The 16,786-nt window shown below is 42.0% G+C and overlaps 1 protein-coding gene across 7 annotated transcripts in view; it reads right to left on the bottom strand.

Moving 5' to 3' along the window:
* Positions 1–4,944: 4,944 nt before the first annotated feature.
* CA10 (carbonic anhydrase 10) overlaps positions 4,945–16,786 on the bottom strand; it is a 638,759-nt gene continuing 626,917 nt past the window's right edge. For all 7 annotated transcript variants that reach the window (XM_060289949.1, XM_060289948.1, XM_060289954.1 and 4 more), the window contains 3 exons: positions 10,968–11,122; positions 7,763–7,937; positions 4,945–6,254 (listed from right to left, as the gene is read on the bottom strand). In XM_060289949.1, coding sequence (XP_060145932.1) covers positions 6,232–6,254; positions 7,763–7,937; positions 10,968–11,122 — 353 coding nt within the window. In that variant the 3' untranslated portion in view covers positions 4,945–6,231. The remainder of the gene's footprint in view (positions 6,255–7,762; positions 7,938–10,967; positions 11,123–16,786) is intronic.

The following is a 16,786-nucleotide window of genomic DNA, read 5'->3' as shown; positions in this document are numbered from 1 at the left end:
CTTCTTCTTGGATTCAGCCCTTGATCATTATGTAGTGTCTTTCCTTATCTGTTGTAAAAGCCTTTGTTTTAAAGTCTATTTTAACTGATATAAGTATTGCTACTCCAGCTTTCTTTTGGTTTCCATTTGCATGGAAAGCTTTTTCCATCCCTTCACTTTCAGTCTGTATGTGTTCCTAGGTCTGAAGTGGGTCTCTTGTAGACAGCACATATATAGGTCTTGTTTGTGTATCCATTCAGCCAGCCTGTGTCTTTTGTTTAGATCATTTAATCTATTTACATTCAAGGTTATTATCGATATGTATGTTCCCATTACCATTTTCTTAATTGTTTTGGGTTTGTTTTTGTGGGTATTTTTCTTCTCCTTTGTTTTCCACCTAAAGAAGTTCCTTTAGCATTTGTTGTAAAGGTGGTTTGGTGGTGCTGAATTCTCTTAGCTTATGATTGTCTGAAAAGCTTTTGATTTCTCTGTTGAATCTGAATGAGATCCTTGCTGTGTAGAGTTATCTGGGTTGTAGGTTTTTCCCTTTCATCACTTTAAATATGTCCTGCCACTCCATTCTGGTCTGCAGAGTTTCTGCTAAAAAATCAGCTGATAACCTTATGGGGATTCTTTTGTATGTTATTTTTTGCTTTTCCCTTGATGCTTTTAATATTTTTTGTTTGAATTTAATTTTTGTCAGTTTGATTAGTCTGTGTCTTGGTGTGTTTCTCCTAGGGTTTATCCTATATGGGACTCTCTGCACTTCCTGGACTTGGGTGACTATTTCCTTTCCCATATTAGGGAAGTTTTCCACTATAATCTCTTCAGATATTTTCTCAGACTCTCTTTTTTTCTCTTTTCTTCTGGGACCCCTATAATTCAAATTTGGTGTGTTTAGTGTTGTCCCAGAGGTTTCTAAGATTGTCTTCAATTCTTTTCATTCTTTTCCTTTATTCTTCTCCTTGGCAGTTATTTCTACCATTTTGTCTTCCAGCTCACTTATTCATTCTTCTGCCTCATTTATTTTGTTATTGATTCCTTCTAGTGTATTTTTCATTCCAGTTATTGTGTTGCTCATCTCTATTTGTTCTTTATTTCTTCTAGATCATTGTTAAACATTTCATATATTTTCTCAATCCATGCCTCCATTCTGTTTCCAAGATTATGGTTCATCTTTACTATCATTACTCTTAATTCTTTTTCAGGTAGGTTACCTATTTACTGTTCCTTTATTTGGTCTTGTAGGTTTTTACCTTGCTCCTTCATCTGTGACATATTATTTTGTTGTCTTTTTTTTTTTTTTTGATGCGTGGAATTGTGTTCCTGTCTTACTGGTTGTTTGGCCTGAGGCTTCCAGCACTGGAGTTTGTAGGCTGTTGGGTAGAGGTGGGTCTTGGTGCTGAGATGAGGACCTCTGAGAGAACTCACTCTGATGAATACTCCCTGAGGTTCTCTGGTAGCCCAGTGGTTTGGACTTGTAGTTCCCACTGCAGGAGCTCTGGTCTGACCACTGGCTCATGAACCAAGATCTCTCAAGCAGCATGGGGTGGCAGGAAAAAAAGAAAAGAAAAAGAAAAAAAAAGGGACAGAACAATAACAAAGAGTAAAAACTAAAATAAGAAAACTAACAGATATGTTAGAAATAATAAAAATATAGATGAAACAACAACTGGCAGGTAAAACAACCACAGTTGTAAAGAAGAGGGTCTTTTTCAGAGAACTAGAACAAAAAAATTTCACAATTTGTATGGAAACACAAAAGACCCTGAAGAGCCAAAGCAATATTGAGAAAAAAAATGGAGCTGGAGGAGTCAGGCTTCTGACTTCAGACTGTACTACAAAAGCTACAGTAATCAAGACAGTATGGTACTGGAACAAAAACAGAAATATAGATCAATGGAACAGGATAGAAAGCTTAGAGAGAAACCCACACACATATGGTCCCCTTATCTTTGATAAAGGAGGAAAGAATATAAAATGGAGAAAAGATGGCCTCTTCAATAAGTGGTGCTGGGAAAACTGGACAGTCACATGTTAAAGAATAAAACTGCAACACTCCCTAACACAGTATACAAAAATAAACTCAAAATAGTTTAAAGACCTAAGTGTAAGGCCAGACATTATAAAACTCTTAGAGGAAAACATAGGAAGAACATTCTATGACATAAATCACAGCAAGATCTTTTTTGATCCACCTCCTAGAGTAATGGAAATAAAAACAAAAATAAACAAGTGGGACCTAATGAAAGTTAAAAGCATTTGCACAGCAAAGGAAACCATAAACAAGATGAAAAGACAACCCTCAAAATGGGAGAAAATATTTGCAAATGAATCAATGAACAAAGGATTTATCTCCAAAATGTATTAACAGCTCATGCAGCTCAATATTAAAAAAACAAACAACCCAATCTAAAAATGGGCAGAAGACCTAAATAGACATTTCTCCAAAAAGGACATACAGATGGCCAAGAAGCACGTGAAAAGCTGCTCAACATCACTAATCATTAGAGAAATGCAAATCAAAACTACAACGAGGTATCACCTCACACCAGTTAGAATGGGCATCATCAGAAAATGTACAAACAACAAATGTTGGAGAGGGTGTGGAGAAAAGGGAACCCTCTTGCACTGTTGGTGGGAATGTAAATTGATACAGCCACTATGGAGAACAGTACAGAGGTTCCTTAGAAAAGTAAAAATAGAATTACCATATGACCCAGCAATCCCACTACTGGGCATATACCCAGAGAAAACCATAATTCAAAAAGACACATGCACCCCAATGTTCATTGCAGCACTAATTACAATAGCCAGGTCATGGAGGCAACCTAAATGCCCATTGACAGATGAATGGATACAGAAGATGTGGTACGTATATACAATGGAATATTACTCAGCCATAAAAAGGAACGAAATTGGGTCATTTGTAGAGATGTGGATGGGTCTAGAGACTGTCATACAGAGTGAAGTAAGTCAGAAAGAGAAAAATAAATATCGTATATTAACGCATATACATGGAACCTAGAAAAATGGTCAGATGAACTGGTTTGCAGGGCAGAAATTGAGACATAGATGTAGAGAACAAACGTATGGACACCAAGGGGGGAAAGCAGTAGGGGTTGGGGTGGTGGTGTGATGAATTGGGAGATTGGGATTGTAATGTGTACACTGATGTGTATAAAATGGATGACTAATAAGAACCTGCTGTATAAAAAAATAAATAAAATAAAATTCAGGAAAAAAAGCTGGATAAAGCCTTGGCTTGAGGGGCGGGGCTTAGGCAGGGGCTGGGTTTAGGCGGTGGGAGGGAACTATGCTTAGGCCCCACAGGGCCAGAAAAGCCCTGGGTGGGGAGTGGGTGTTGGGCTTAGGCTCAGTGCAGCAGGAGTGTCCCAGGAGTGCCTCTGCGCTTGGAGGTCAGAGGACCGGGTCCAGGATTGCAGCAGGCTCACTGGGCCTGAGTGGGTGGGGGAAATTCCCTCCATGCCTCCCCTGATCCTCCGATCCCGGAGGGACCCCCCGCCCCCCACATCCACCTCTCCTCTACTGACGCTGCCTCCCTCCTACACCCTTAGAACCAACATGGCGTGGAGCGGGGCCTTGGAGGACAGGAGCCCCGCAGGCTTCCGGAGGCCAAGTGGGTGAGGGAAACACCAGCTGTGCCTCCCCTGATTCTCCGGTCCTAGAGGGTCCCCTCCCCCTCTGTCTGCCTCTTCTTGTCCTCCCCTATCCTCCCTCCCTCCCACGCCCCTAGGACCCATGAGGTTGGAGGGAGTCCCAGAGAATGGAGGACCAGGCCCAGGAGCCCAGCAGGCTTCCCGGAGCCTGAGTGGGTGGGGGAAACATTAGGTGTGCTCCCCTGATCTTCCAAGCACCCGAGGGTCCCTCCAGATGTGGGAACATTTCCCCACTCTCAGCCACCCCTCAGGGACACCGGTCCTATCTGGCCTCCACTTCTCCTCCCCTCTCACTCCCCCCACGTCCTACCTAGTCACTCAGGGGTTCCTCCTGTCTCCTCCATTTGGTATTAATTTGATGCCCATTTTGTGACTGATGCTAACCCCTCCCTGGAGGGGAAGGTATGGTCTGGTCTAGGAAAACCTCTAATACTTAGGCAATGCACGTGCTCTATAGTCAGTCTTTATAGAACCATCATTGCAGGTATTGTGCTAGCTGCTTTAAGTAGCTACATAGCATTTAAGTCTCATAGTTCATGGAAGTAGTTATTAGCATCCCCGATTTACAGATCAGAGAAGTAAAGCAACTTGCCTAAGATCACACAGCAAGCAGGTAAGTGGTACGGTGACAATTTGAAGCCAGGCCTAGTTGACACACTACATCACTGCCTGCCCTTGCAGGCTAAAGAAGATTCTGACCTAGAGAGGAAGCAGCAAGCCATACAAAGAAAGACTGCCACCTGCCCACCCTAAATCTTTGCAGACAGATCAGGTTTTCTGAAAAAATATGATTGCTCAGAAACAGGGTCATATGTCATCATGGTTAAGGCCATCATCTAACTAATTTTGGTGCAAAAAGTGGAAAAAATCAAATTAAGTGTATTGTTTCAAATATGAAATATCTGGCTGTTTGATTTTTTTTTTTCGTCATCAATAAACCTAGCCACTTGCTTAAGTTTTTGACATATTTGTGGATGTTCCCGTTTGCACAGATCCTACATGCCTGTGCTTTCCCTTCTTTCTGGAGCTGTAACAGAAAGGAAAGATGAAAGTTATTTTTAATTTGGCCACTGAATGAACAGCCAAGTCTTCCCTTCCAGCAGCTAAGCCTATATGTTTTCTCAACAGGGTATTAATTACCTGGCTCTGGGAATGACCAGACAGGCTGTTCTGGAGGCTCTGGCTGCCCTGCTGGCCATAATGCAATTGCTTGTGGACACAGCAGGACTCAGAGGCTTCAGCAGGGAGTGCCCTCCTCCTCAATAAACTCAGACACAGTACTGGATAACTTGTTACACACATTTATTGATTTCTTGACAGTAACCAAACACAGTGAGTGACCATTATAAACAAGAAAAGAAAGGCATTCATTTGTACTTTGTGAGATCCAGCTGAACCTGGAGAGAAAATACACCTCTTTCCCAAGAATTTACAAGACAAAGTGCATTCCTTCAAGGGAGCATCACGGGGGTGGGGTGGGGTGGGCGGTGGCAGTTTTGAAGTGCAAGAAATCTGTCACCTACTATCTCAGGCTGAACCTCACCTCATATGAATGATCGAGCCATGGAGTGGAGTTAAAGTTATACTTGCTTAGCAAATGCATTCCCATTGCCACAAACTCAGTAAAAACTGGCTGCAAATGAGCAAAACATGTAGATGAAGGAACAAATGAAACCAAAGAATGCAGTTGTATGGAGCCAGGGCTTAGCCTGTAAGGAAGGAGAATAGACTATAGCCAGAAAAATGAAATTAACTTGTTAAACACATTTATTGAGCTGTTAACAATAACCAAACACAATGTATGACCTTTGGAAAATAAGAAACAGCAAATGGATCAATATGATCTTGGCAAATCCTACTACACATATATGACAAAGAGGGGTAATAATTCCATTTTTTAATAGTCTGTGGTGATATATATATATATACAATGTGCATCTATTCAATGTCTGTCCTTTTTTCTTTTTAAATTGTTGAGTAAACAGAAGAATCGCAATCTAGAAATGTGTCCTTGGCCAACTTTGTCTTGGCTCACCTGTCACCAGCACCCATAAAGGATCCTAGGACACTATTTGAGATTACTTGATGCAAAGAACAAAAGTCCACTTGATGCTGTCAGAGCTGTGTTTTCTCCTCTCTCTCTTTTGGAAGAATTTTGTAATATACAAGGCTGAAAATTCTCATTCGGTAGATTTATTTGTTTCGGAAAACAGTATCAAAATTGTAATCAGGTTAATTGGTTATTTTCTTCTAAGACCTCTTATGAATGAGCCTTTTGTTTCTAAAATTTAACTTCCCATCTTGGGGGCTGTATGAGTGTGTATGTGAGTAGATATATTTGCATGTGTGTGTATGTGTGTGTGAGTGCTTGTGTGTGTATTTGTGAGTGTGTGTAAGAGATATATTCCTCTGCCAAGGTTTTGCAGACAATTTTCATGAAGAAAGGGCCGATCCAAAGAGTGAATGAGGCTTGAGGGAGGAAAGAAAGAGAAGAAAGAAGGGGACAGTTTAGGTTACGTCAATTCACAGTTGTAGCATTTCACTGAGGTGGGATTCTTCTTGGCTTACTTTCCTATTTGAGGAGCCATTCATTTACTGGAAAGAGAGAGAGAAAAAACAAAACAAAACACACAAACAACACAAAACAAGGCATAATTGGATTAATTTACACACAGTTTGGGGGGCTTACTCCAAAGGGGAAGGGACAGTTTTCTAAATGTCTGCTTACTTGTATGTATCCCAACTACCCTCTCCACTTTCTTATGAACTTCTAGGCCTGAGCTATCCAATAGGGTTGTCACTAGCTACATGTGGCTAATATAAATTTAAATTAATAAATAAAATTGAAAACGTAGTTGCGTTGTCACACTAGCCACACTTCAGACATTCAATAGCCACATGTGGCTAGTAGCTACCCTATTGGACAATGCAGACACAGAACATTTCCATCCTTTCAGAAAGCCATAGTGGATGGTGCTGCTTTAGACCAGGGGTGGGCAAATGACAGCCTGCAGGCTAAATCCAGCTGTGAACTGCTTTTGTAAATAAAGTTTTATTGGAACACAGCTACAACCATTTATTTACATATTGTCTATGGCTGCTTTCACCCTAAAACATCAGAGTGTGGCAGAGACCCTATGACTCACAAAGCCTGTATTTACCATCTGGCCATTTGCAGAAAAAGTTGGCACTCTGGGTGTGTCCCTATTCCATCTACTTCATGATTGTCGTGAGGAGCATATGAGAGCCTGGATAGGGAAGCCCTTTTGAAACAATAATGTGCTGCCTAAATATGGGGACTATGGATGTTACCAGGCAACTTTAGAAGCAGCTACCACCTCTACCTTCCACTTTATCTCTCCAACTTCCTCCACATTTCTGTCTTTAATTTTCTCTCTCAGACACACCCAGAGCCCTGGGGTTAAATGATTTGGCTGGGTTTGTATGGCTTGTTAGTGTCAGAACCATGGCAGCAACTTGGGTGTCCTAACTCCTGGTTGGGGGCATCTCCACGACACTGTCCTTCCTCCACCTTCCTTTCCATGTTGAGAGTTTATGACAATGATCAATAGGTACTTAGTGTGTAGAAGGGAAGAGAGAGGGCTGGGTGTGGACCAGAGGGTTATGGGAGGCGAGAGGCATCTTGAATGTCCCCTCTAGTAGGAATTATAGTCACTTCTAGGGACATAGCACTAGAAAAAGATACATTCATACACACACTTCATTGGGTCCCAATGGCCTGGCATCCAGAATTATTTGCTCACCTTCTAGGGGAAAAGGGGATCTATTGTGTATATAACTAAAAGCGCTAATGCTTCTAGCTGTCCTGTTTTAACACGTAACTTTGGGAACATCAGCCTCTCTGGGCTCTTCTGTAAAAAGGCTATGAAAATGCTGTCTTGCCTGAGCCAGACAAGATTTAAAGATTTGATCTCTGTCTCTGTTTAGGAAATACAGACTTTTTCAATAGAAAAGCACCATGTAAATATCACTTATAATCATGACTCCTCCAATGGGAGATAGTGCCTGGCTTTTCAGAGTAGGTGTGAGCAGGAAGACTGGGCTTGGCCTGTCTCCACTGCCCACTGAGCCACTGAACCCACCTCTATACTGAAGCTTCTGGGCCCGGTTGTTTGGACAGTCCTTCCCCTGTAAACTGAAGTTGATGTTGGTGCGGATGCAACGGTTGTTGAGTGGCTGGACGGGCCTGAAGTTGTCACTCATGCTCAGAAAGATCTGAGACGGTTGATTCTGGCTGAGCAGGCGTAAGGAATGCATCTGAGGAGAGAGAAACAACTGTGAGATCCACCCATACCAGGAAAGAAGTAAGACCATGTAGACTGTGGCCAACCCAGGCAGTGCCAGCTGTGTGGGAAAGGACACCTGAGGCCTCCACAGACCCTGATTCATGGGTTCAGTGGGTACAACCCACTGATGCCTCCATGCTTGGAGGGAGCCTTGCTTCAAGCTCCCTGGCTCCTGTGTGCCTCTGAACAAGTCAGTGATTCTCTTCTGTCCTATGACACACTGTCTGTCAAAGGAGGAAACCCAGCTGGGTGTTCTCCAGGGTCTCTTCTTTCTATCACACCTTGGGGTCCAGTAATTCAGGGAATTGTTCTCCCACATAGATATTATTCAAACTACAGTGATTGGTCTAGGAGTCAGAGCTAAATTAAGCTGGATTAATTCAGTTCCTTTTCTGTGAATATCAGGATCTGGAGCTGGACTAAAATGTTTGCAGCCATGTTCCACCCAGGACTGTGAAGCTAAAGAATACTCTAGCAGTAGAGGAGAACGAAGCTACGGTGCAGGAGGGAGCAGGAGAGAACAGAGAGAAAGGGCTTCTGGGCTTCTGATTCCAGTGACTTCCTGACATCAATTTCTGATCTTAAATTCCATAAGTTGACCCAGTATCTCATGGATAAATCCTTTTTCTAAGCTGAAGTTAGATGGAGGGGGTTGCTAGTCACTAAGAGTCCCAGTAAATACAGATAGCATCAGATACTTCAAATTGTTCAAATTGCTGTTGGGTTGTAAATACATATCCTGTAAAGGAGATTGGATTTGCTTCCTTTGCTTATCTTTCCTCTGAGTTTTTATAGACTCTTGCAATCATAGAATAGACTCATGTAATTTACCCCCTTCATTACAAAGAAGAGAATTCACTTCAAAGAAGTGGGGCAACAGGCTTAGGAGCTCATAAGGAGCCATTAGTAAAGTTGGCCTCAGAGGCCAGATCTCCTAGTTCCCATTCAGTTCTGAGAAATACTAGCCAGCCCAACTAGGAATACTGTGAGATGCTCTAAAAAATCCCACATTCAAATATGTTTATGAAATGTTACATATCATATTGCCTCTTCTTGGAGACTGACGTGTATATCATTCTAAAGACCCTGAGAAACCTTCCAGCAATGAAATCGATTTAGCTCTTTTTATTTCTTTTTTCTCTTTTATTTCTACTTTTTTTAAAAAAAATTTTAACATCTTTATTGGAGTATAATTGCTTTACAATGTTATGTTAGTTTCTACTGTATAGTGAATCAGCTATACATATACATATATCCCCATATCTCCTCCCTCTTGCGTCTCCCTCCTACCCTCCCTATCCCACTCCTCTAGGTGGTCTCAAAGCACAAAGCTGATCTCCCTGTGCTATATGGCTGCTTCCCACTAGCTATCTATTTTACATTTGGTAGTGTCTATATGTCAATGCTTCATCCCAGCTTAACCTTCCCCCTCCCCGTGTCCTCAAGTCCATTCTCTATATCTGAGTCTTTATTCCTGTCCTGCCCCTAGGTTCATCAGAACCATTTTTTTAACATTTAGATTCCATATATATGTGTTAGCATATAGTATTTTTTTTTCTCTTTCTGACTTACTTCACTCTGTAGGACAGTCTCTAGGTCCATCCACCTCATTACAAATAATTCAATTTCATTTCTTTTTATGGCTGAGTAATATTCCATTGTATATATGTGCCACATCTTCTTTATCCATTCATCTGTTGATGGACACTTAGGTTGCTTCCATATCCTGGCTATTGTAAATAGTGCTGCAGTGAATATTGTGGTACATGACTCTTTTTGAATTATGGCTTTCTCAGGGTATATGCACAGTCGTGGGATTACTGGGTCATATGGTAGTTCTATTTTTAGTTTTTTAAGGAAGCTCCATAGTGTTCTCCATAGTGACTGTATCAATTTACATCCCCACTAACCATGCAAGAGGGTTCCCTGATAAAGCTTTTTCAAACATATTTGACCAAACCACCCATTTTGCTCTGCCTTTTGAACACTGGAGTTGTAGAGCACACTTTGGGAACTAACCCTGCTGTCTTTTCTCACTCAAACAGGTAGGGTGCATCTATAGTTAGTTTGTGCTAAGCCTTTCCAGATGCTGATTCTATTTATTTATTTATTTTTAAATGTTTATTTATTTATTTTTGACTGTGTTGGGTCTTCGTTTCTGTGCGAGGGCTTTCTCTAGTTGCGGCAAGTGGGGACCACTCTTCATCGCGGTGCAAAGGCCTCTCACTATCATGGCCTCTCTTTTATGGAGCACAGGCTCCAGACGCGCAGGCTCAGTAGTTGTGGCTCACGGGCCTCGTTGCTCCGCGGCATGTGGGATCTTCCCAGACCAGGGCTCGAACCCATGTCCCCTGCATTGGCAGGCAGATTTTCAACCACTGATTTTTAACCACTGCACCACCAGGGAAGCCCCAGATGCTGATTCTTTAAACATAAATTTGATGAGCTGAATTGTGTACCCCCAGATTAAAAAGTTAAAGTCCTAACCCTCAGTACCTCAGAATGTGACCTAATTAGGAAATAGGGAAATTGCAGATATAATTAGGTAAGATGAGCTTATTGGGTTGGACCCTAATCTAATATGACTGATTGGGGTAGGTCGTAACCCCATTTGACTGATGTCCTTATTGTGGGGTGGGGGTGGGGGTTGGACAAAGAGACACAGACATTAAGAGAATGCCATATAAAGATGAAGGCAGACTGAGGTGATGCTCCTACAAGCCAAGGAACACCAAAGTTTTGCCAGAAAACCACCAGAAACCAGGGAAGAGGCATGGAACATATTCCTCACTTCCTCAGAAGGAAACACCTCTGCAGACACCTTGATCTTGGACTTAGAACCTCCAGAAATGTGAGGCAATATGTTTCTGTTGTTTAAGTCACCAAATTTGTGGTACTTTGTTAAAGCAGTCCTAGCAAACTAATACAATAGGCACTCCACAAACCCAGCCAGTCTTCACATCATCTTCCCCATTAGCTAAAAGACCACAGAGAAGCTCACCTGCATCCTGGTTATATAGACAGGTTTGTTCATTATTATCCAGCTTGCCGTCTCATAGCAGGGTGGGATAGTCATTGACCCATCATAAGTAATGAAACTAGAGGTCTCTGGATATAGTTCCTCTATATTAAGTCCCTGTAGTAAATATGCATCATCTAGAGAAATAAAAAAGACTTAAGAATTAGATTTCTTGAGAAAGTGCTGGTGTTGCTGATAATTTTTTCTTTTCAGATTCCAGAAGACTATAACTCTCAGGATGGGCTACAGTAACAAACAGTTCCCCAAATCACAATCACTTTAAACAAAAAAAATTCTATTTATTGCTCAGATACAAGTCCATTCTAGGTTGGCTGAGAGCTTCCTGCATGTCATTGTTGTCCATACTCTGGGACCCAGACTATCAGAGCAGCTGCTGTCTAGACCCCTGTGATTCACAATGATAGGAGGAAAAGTAAGCATGGTGGAACATATGTTGGCTCTTAAAACACTGGCACATGTTGGCACATGTCACTTCTGCTCACATTTTGTTAGCCAAAGAAATCATATGGCCAAGGCTGATGTTAGAGATTTAAGGAAGCACATTCCTCCCATAGGATGAGACAATGAATATTGGTGAACAGTAATGTGGTCTACCACAAGGAGAATAGGAAAAGCCAAGTCCTTGGTTATGGTCCCTGATACTTGGGCCCATAACATTATAGTCATAATGAAATACACAGTTAAAGGCTTTTAGGACCCGTTAAAACATTGCCTGGTCACCATCCTTATTTATTAGCATTGCTTAATTAAGAGAACATTAAGAAAATATTTTTAGAAAAGTAAGTCAGACCAAATCCTACCATGAGATTTAACTGTTAAATTCAACAACTGATTTCATTTTTGTGGCTCTCCTCTCCATAAGGCCCATACAGATAACCCTTTGTCTTATACCTATTCAAGGTATTCACACTCATATATCTTTTATTATTAAATATACTTTTTCAATTATAAAAGTAACATAAATACATATAAGACTATATGGAAAAAAGAAAGAGGAAAATAATAACTCTGATCACATAAAACAATTGCCATTAACATGTTGGTATATTTCATTCTGATTTTTAAATTCAATGCATTGGTTGTATTTTTATAAAATTATAATGTACTGGAGTTTTCAAATGTCAATAAATTTCAATGAACTTCTCTCCTCCTCTTCTCATGATCCTTCCTCCCTTCTTTCTGCACTCTTTCTCTCTTCTCTTGGCTTCTAAAATACCATACTTGGGACTCCTATTTTTCTGGCCATTCCTTCCAGGATTTTGTTGCTGGATTCTTATTTTCTACCTGCTTTACTCAGTGTTGGCATTTCCTGAGGATCAGTCCAAGGCTCTTTCTTCCCTCAGTCTATATTCTCATCATAGCCCATCTACATTCATGGCTTCCATTGCTCTCTGTACCCCAGTGATCTCTAATCTATGTCTTCAGGAGTCTTGCACCCACTGGTTTGCCATGAGTGTCCACAACTGTGGTCGGCCCAGGGAGCCTGAAGAACACATGGCAGGGACCCAAAGCCTGGCTGGCAGAGGGATAAGACCTGCTCCTCCAGTCCTCCTAGGTTCACATACATTTTCTCATCCATGTGTTCAACTCCCAGTGGGAAAGAACTGACTCTTTGGTGGTTGATATAATCTCTCAAATTCAGTATTGTGTATGTATAATGGTAAAAAAGGACTTTCACATACAGCTGGAACCTCATACTGTCCTAATAAGATTGGTCAGGCATATAATAACATCTTCATTGACAAGAAACTGAAGATCAGAGAGGCAGAGTGACCTGCCCAAGGTCAGAGTGCTAGACGGTAACTGCAGAGTGGAAAGTGGAATCCAGCTCACCTGACTTCCAGGCCAAAGTCATTCATTCATTCAAAAAATGTTCACTAGGTACCTCTTACTGCTGGATACTGGGTTAGTCTCTGGGGTAGAGCAGTGAACAAGGATAGATGCCTGCCCTCATTCTAGCTGAAGAGACAGATAACAAATTGCAAAAAAATATATAATATGTTGACCTTAATATCAGGGTGGTGATGATAAATGCATCTTGGCCCAGGCTGTACCTACTTATCCTGAGCATTAATGCTGCTAATCCATTTTCCTGGGCAAAAATCCCTTACCTTCCCCATCTCTACCCCCAGAAATTTCTCACTCAAGTTTCTCTGATAAGAAAGAACCATCTTTGCCAAGGAAATTTGGATTTCAGAGCTCCTTTGCTTGCCAACTGAGTTAAGGACAAGTCAACTGATCCAGTGGTTTGGAACAATGCAAATAAAACCAGTTAGCCTGCTTCATCCTAAACTGCCTCTCCTGGCCTCTGCCTATCCTTATAGGGTAACTGAACTTCTCCAGGGCTCTGTCCACAAAATGCCCATGAGAGAGATTGGTCAAGCTGGATTAGAACACCAACACTAGGAGAACGGGCTTTCTTTCTCTTTCCATTTAAATGTTTCTACCTTTCTATCAAAACATCAGGGAATCAAGACAAACCCAAGAGAGACATAGTGATTGGAATATAGCTGGGCTGGATCTGTACTCTGACTTGTGCAGTCAGATGGTTCCATGACAGAACTGTGGTGCCCAGAGTACACACTGATGTGATGGTCCTTGGAAGTTAGATCAGGTGTCAACACAACAAGCTTATGTTGAGTAGCCACCATTTGGCTCTAACTATTTCTTAAGCCCCTAGTATGTGTCAGGCACTAAGCTAGGTATAGGCAAGCAGGATGTAATGTAAGTGAATACAGCAAGAAACCACAGAGATAGTGATATATATCTGCACTGGGTACATTGAGAGGCTGTCAGTTATGCCTGGGGGTGGGTGGGACTGCAGAGGATTAATTGAGGAGCTGACCTGAACTGTATCTTGAACAACAGGAGGTAATCAGTGTGTGGCTGGTAAGGGTGGCTGTCAAGGGCACTGTAGATGGTCACAGTAAAGAAAGCTAAAGACACAGAGCAGCACATACTCAGGACAGCTAGTGCATGGGTAAGATGCAGGGGAAGGGGTGTTGTGAGGAATAAGGCTGGGGGGGTGGTCAGTACAGGCCACACCCAGAAGGTCCTTCTCTGTGCTGTTGGGAATTAGGGCTTCATCCTGTAGGCAATGTGGAGCCACGGAAATGTTTTAAGCTGAGGAGTAGCGTGATCAAATTTGCACTTAATGATCTTTCCTCTGATGGTGGCTTGGCCTGAAGATTAACATATTGAATGAGAAAAGGAAGCATTTGGCACATGTTTATTAAAGGTCAATGTGATTTGTTTAACCAAGCTTGCACTTGGAGCATATTGGGTACTCTAGCATGCTGCTATTATTGTATTTTTTAAAAACATCTTTATTGAAGTATAATTGCTTTACAATGGTGTGTTAACTTCTGCTTTATGACAAAGTGAATCAGTTATACATATACATATGTCCCCATATCTCTTCCCTCTTGCACCTCCCTCCCTCCAACTTCCCTATCCCACCCCTCTAGGTGGTCACAAAGCACCAAGCTGATCTCCCTGTGCTATGCGGCTGCTTCCGATTTGCTATCTATTTTACGTCTGGTAGTGTATATATGTCCATGCCACTCTCTCACTTTGTCCCAGCTTACCCTTCCCCCTCCCCATATCTTCAAGTCCATTCTCTAGTAGGTCTGTGTCTGCTATTATTGTATTTTATTTTATTAGGTGTGGTGGGGAGGAGAGATGGAAGGAGACCATAGAATGAGGGGTATTCCAGGCATGACTAGAGTAAAGAAAAACAACATTTATGTTTTTCTGAAACTATAATTAGCCTCTGTGTTTCATCTGTATTTGAGGACAGGGTGTGTGTGAGTGTGTGTGTGTGTGTGTGTGTGTGTGTGTGTGTGTGTGTGTGTGTGTGTTGGGGTCAGGGGGAAGGCCAGGAGCAACAGGTTACATTCATGGATTTAACCCACATAGCAGGGCAAAAACCTGCTTCCAAAACACTCTTGTGCTGATATCCCAGGCTCTGCTGCTGTGGTCCTGCCAGGAGATTCCTCTTCACCCATGTCACCTGTGAGATGTGCAATGGTTGCCACAGAACATGGCAGCTTCTACCCTCCCACAGTCCTCATTCACCACTTTGTTCTTCCCATGAATCTGCTAATATGCATACTTCATCTTTGCCCTTTTAATTTCCTCACACTACAGAACTTGGAAAAACCCCTGTGTGAAGAATGTGAACTTTGGTCTCAGACTGGAGTTTCAGTCCTGGCTTTGCTGTTCACCATTTGCATGACCTTGGGCATGCAGGTAACCATCTGAGCCTCAGTTTCTCAGTATGCAGATGGTTGGAGTGGAGAGTGGACTGAATGGTTGTGTCTCCCTCAAATTCATAGATTGAAATCCTAATCCCCAATGTGATGATATTATGAGGCAGAGCCTTTGAGAGGTGATTAGCTCATGAGGGTGTAGCCCTCATGAATGGGATTAGTGTCCTTTTAAAAACAACCCCAGAGGGCTCTCTCACTCTCTTTCTGCTATGTGAAAATCCAACAAGAATTCTGCAACACAGAAGAGGGATTTCACCAGAACTCAGTCATGCTGGCACTGTCATCTCATATTTTCATCCTTACATAACTATAAGAAGTAAATTCTGTTGTTTATAAGCCACCCAGTCTACGCTGCTTTATTATAGCAGGCTGACCTACCTAAGACAGAGTACTTGCCTCACAGAGTTGTCTGAGGAAAAAATGAGATCACACTTTTCAAGTACTTGGCACAGGGCCTGCCTGGCCCATGGCAAGTACTCACCAATACTAATGTCCTTGCCCAGCTTTCCTGGGATAACAATTGCTTGGCCTCCCCGAGCCTTCCTGGCTCTCCCACACTGGGTTAGTGCCTTCCTTTTACACCATATTTACTGAATTAGCTTGCCAATAATTAACTAACCTAATTGAATGTCCCAGTAAACTGTGAGATCCTTTGGGAGAAGGACTTCCGTCTTTTATCTCTGATTCCTTAAGCCCTACCATGGGGTCCACTACATGGTGGGTGCTCATTAAACATTGGTTGCATGCATGAATGAAATGGTTTCTGCCCAGCAGCTTCACCTGCTGGTGGCTCTGGACAGAAAATAAAGGAGGAAGAGGCAACATCATCTGTCAGATTATGGGAGAAAATCTCTGAGGCTTCAGTCTATACCATTAGCTTAAATACATGCTGCTCACCACTACTCCCAAATATGTCATACCCCAGATCTCAGAATGAGACAGAGACTGTTGCCTGTCTCCATGTGGTGTTACTGTTTCTGCACCAAACACACCTTTGCGTTTACATTGCTGAAACTGTAATGTGTGCATTTAACATATAACACTTGTCCTCATGACTCACCATTTTGCCTCAAAGGCTGACATTAAATCACTGTTTTATCTTTTAGGGATTGGAATTTGAGAACTACTGACTACCTTTTTATATCTTCTTTTCTCCCCACAATGACTTGCTTGATGTATTTGGCAGGAAAGAGGCAGTGGGACCCAAGAAAGTTTTCAGCCCTAGTGTCAAGGAACACTGGGGTGTCTTCCATGGCTTACCAGGTCAGGAAGTAATTATTACCCACAGACTACCTTGTCCATGCAGCAGCCAGCAGAAAACCAACAGTTTGTGCGTGTCAGTGTTATCCTCTTGTCATGGTAGACAGAAAGGAGCCTAAGAACTAATGTCCTGAAAGATGGATTCTGCTCTCCAAATTCTCAAGGCTCTATTCATTAGTAAGGATGCCAAAGATCTAGAGGTCAGAGTTGTTTATAAACAGAGAGATAAAAATTTGGGGTGAAGCTCAG

This window comes from Globicephala melas, chromosome 20 (genome assembly GCF_963455315.2).
Source record: "Globicephala melas chromosome 20, mGloMel1.2, whole genome shotgun sequence".
Lineage (NCBI taxonomy): Eukaryota > Metazoa > Chordata > Mammalia > Artiodactyla > Delphinidae > Globicephala > Globicephala melas.
Note: the sequence above shows the minus strand (reverse complement) of the source record. Positions and strands in the feature narration are given on the sequence as shown.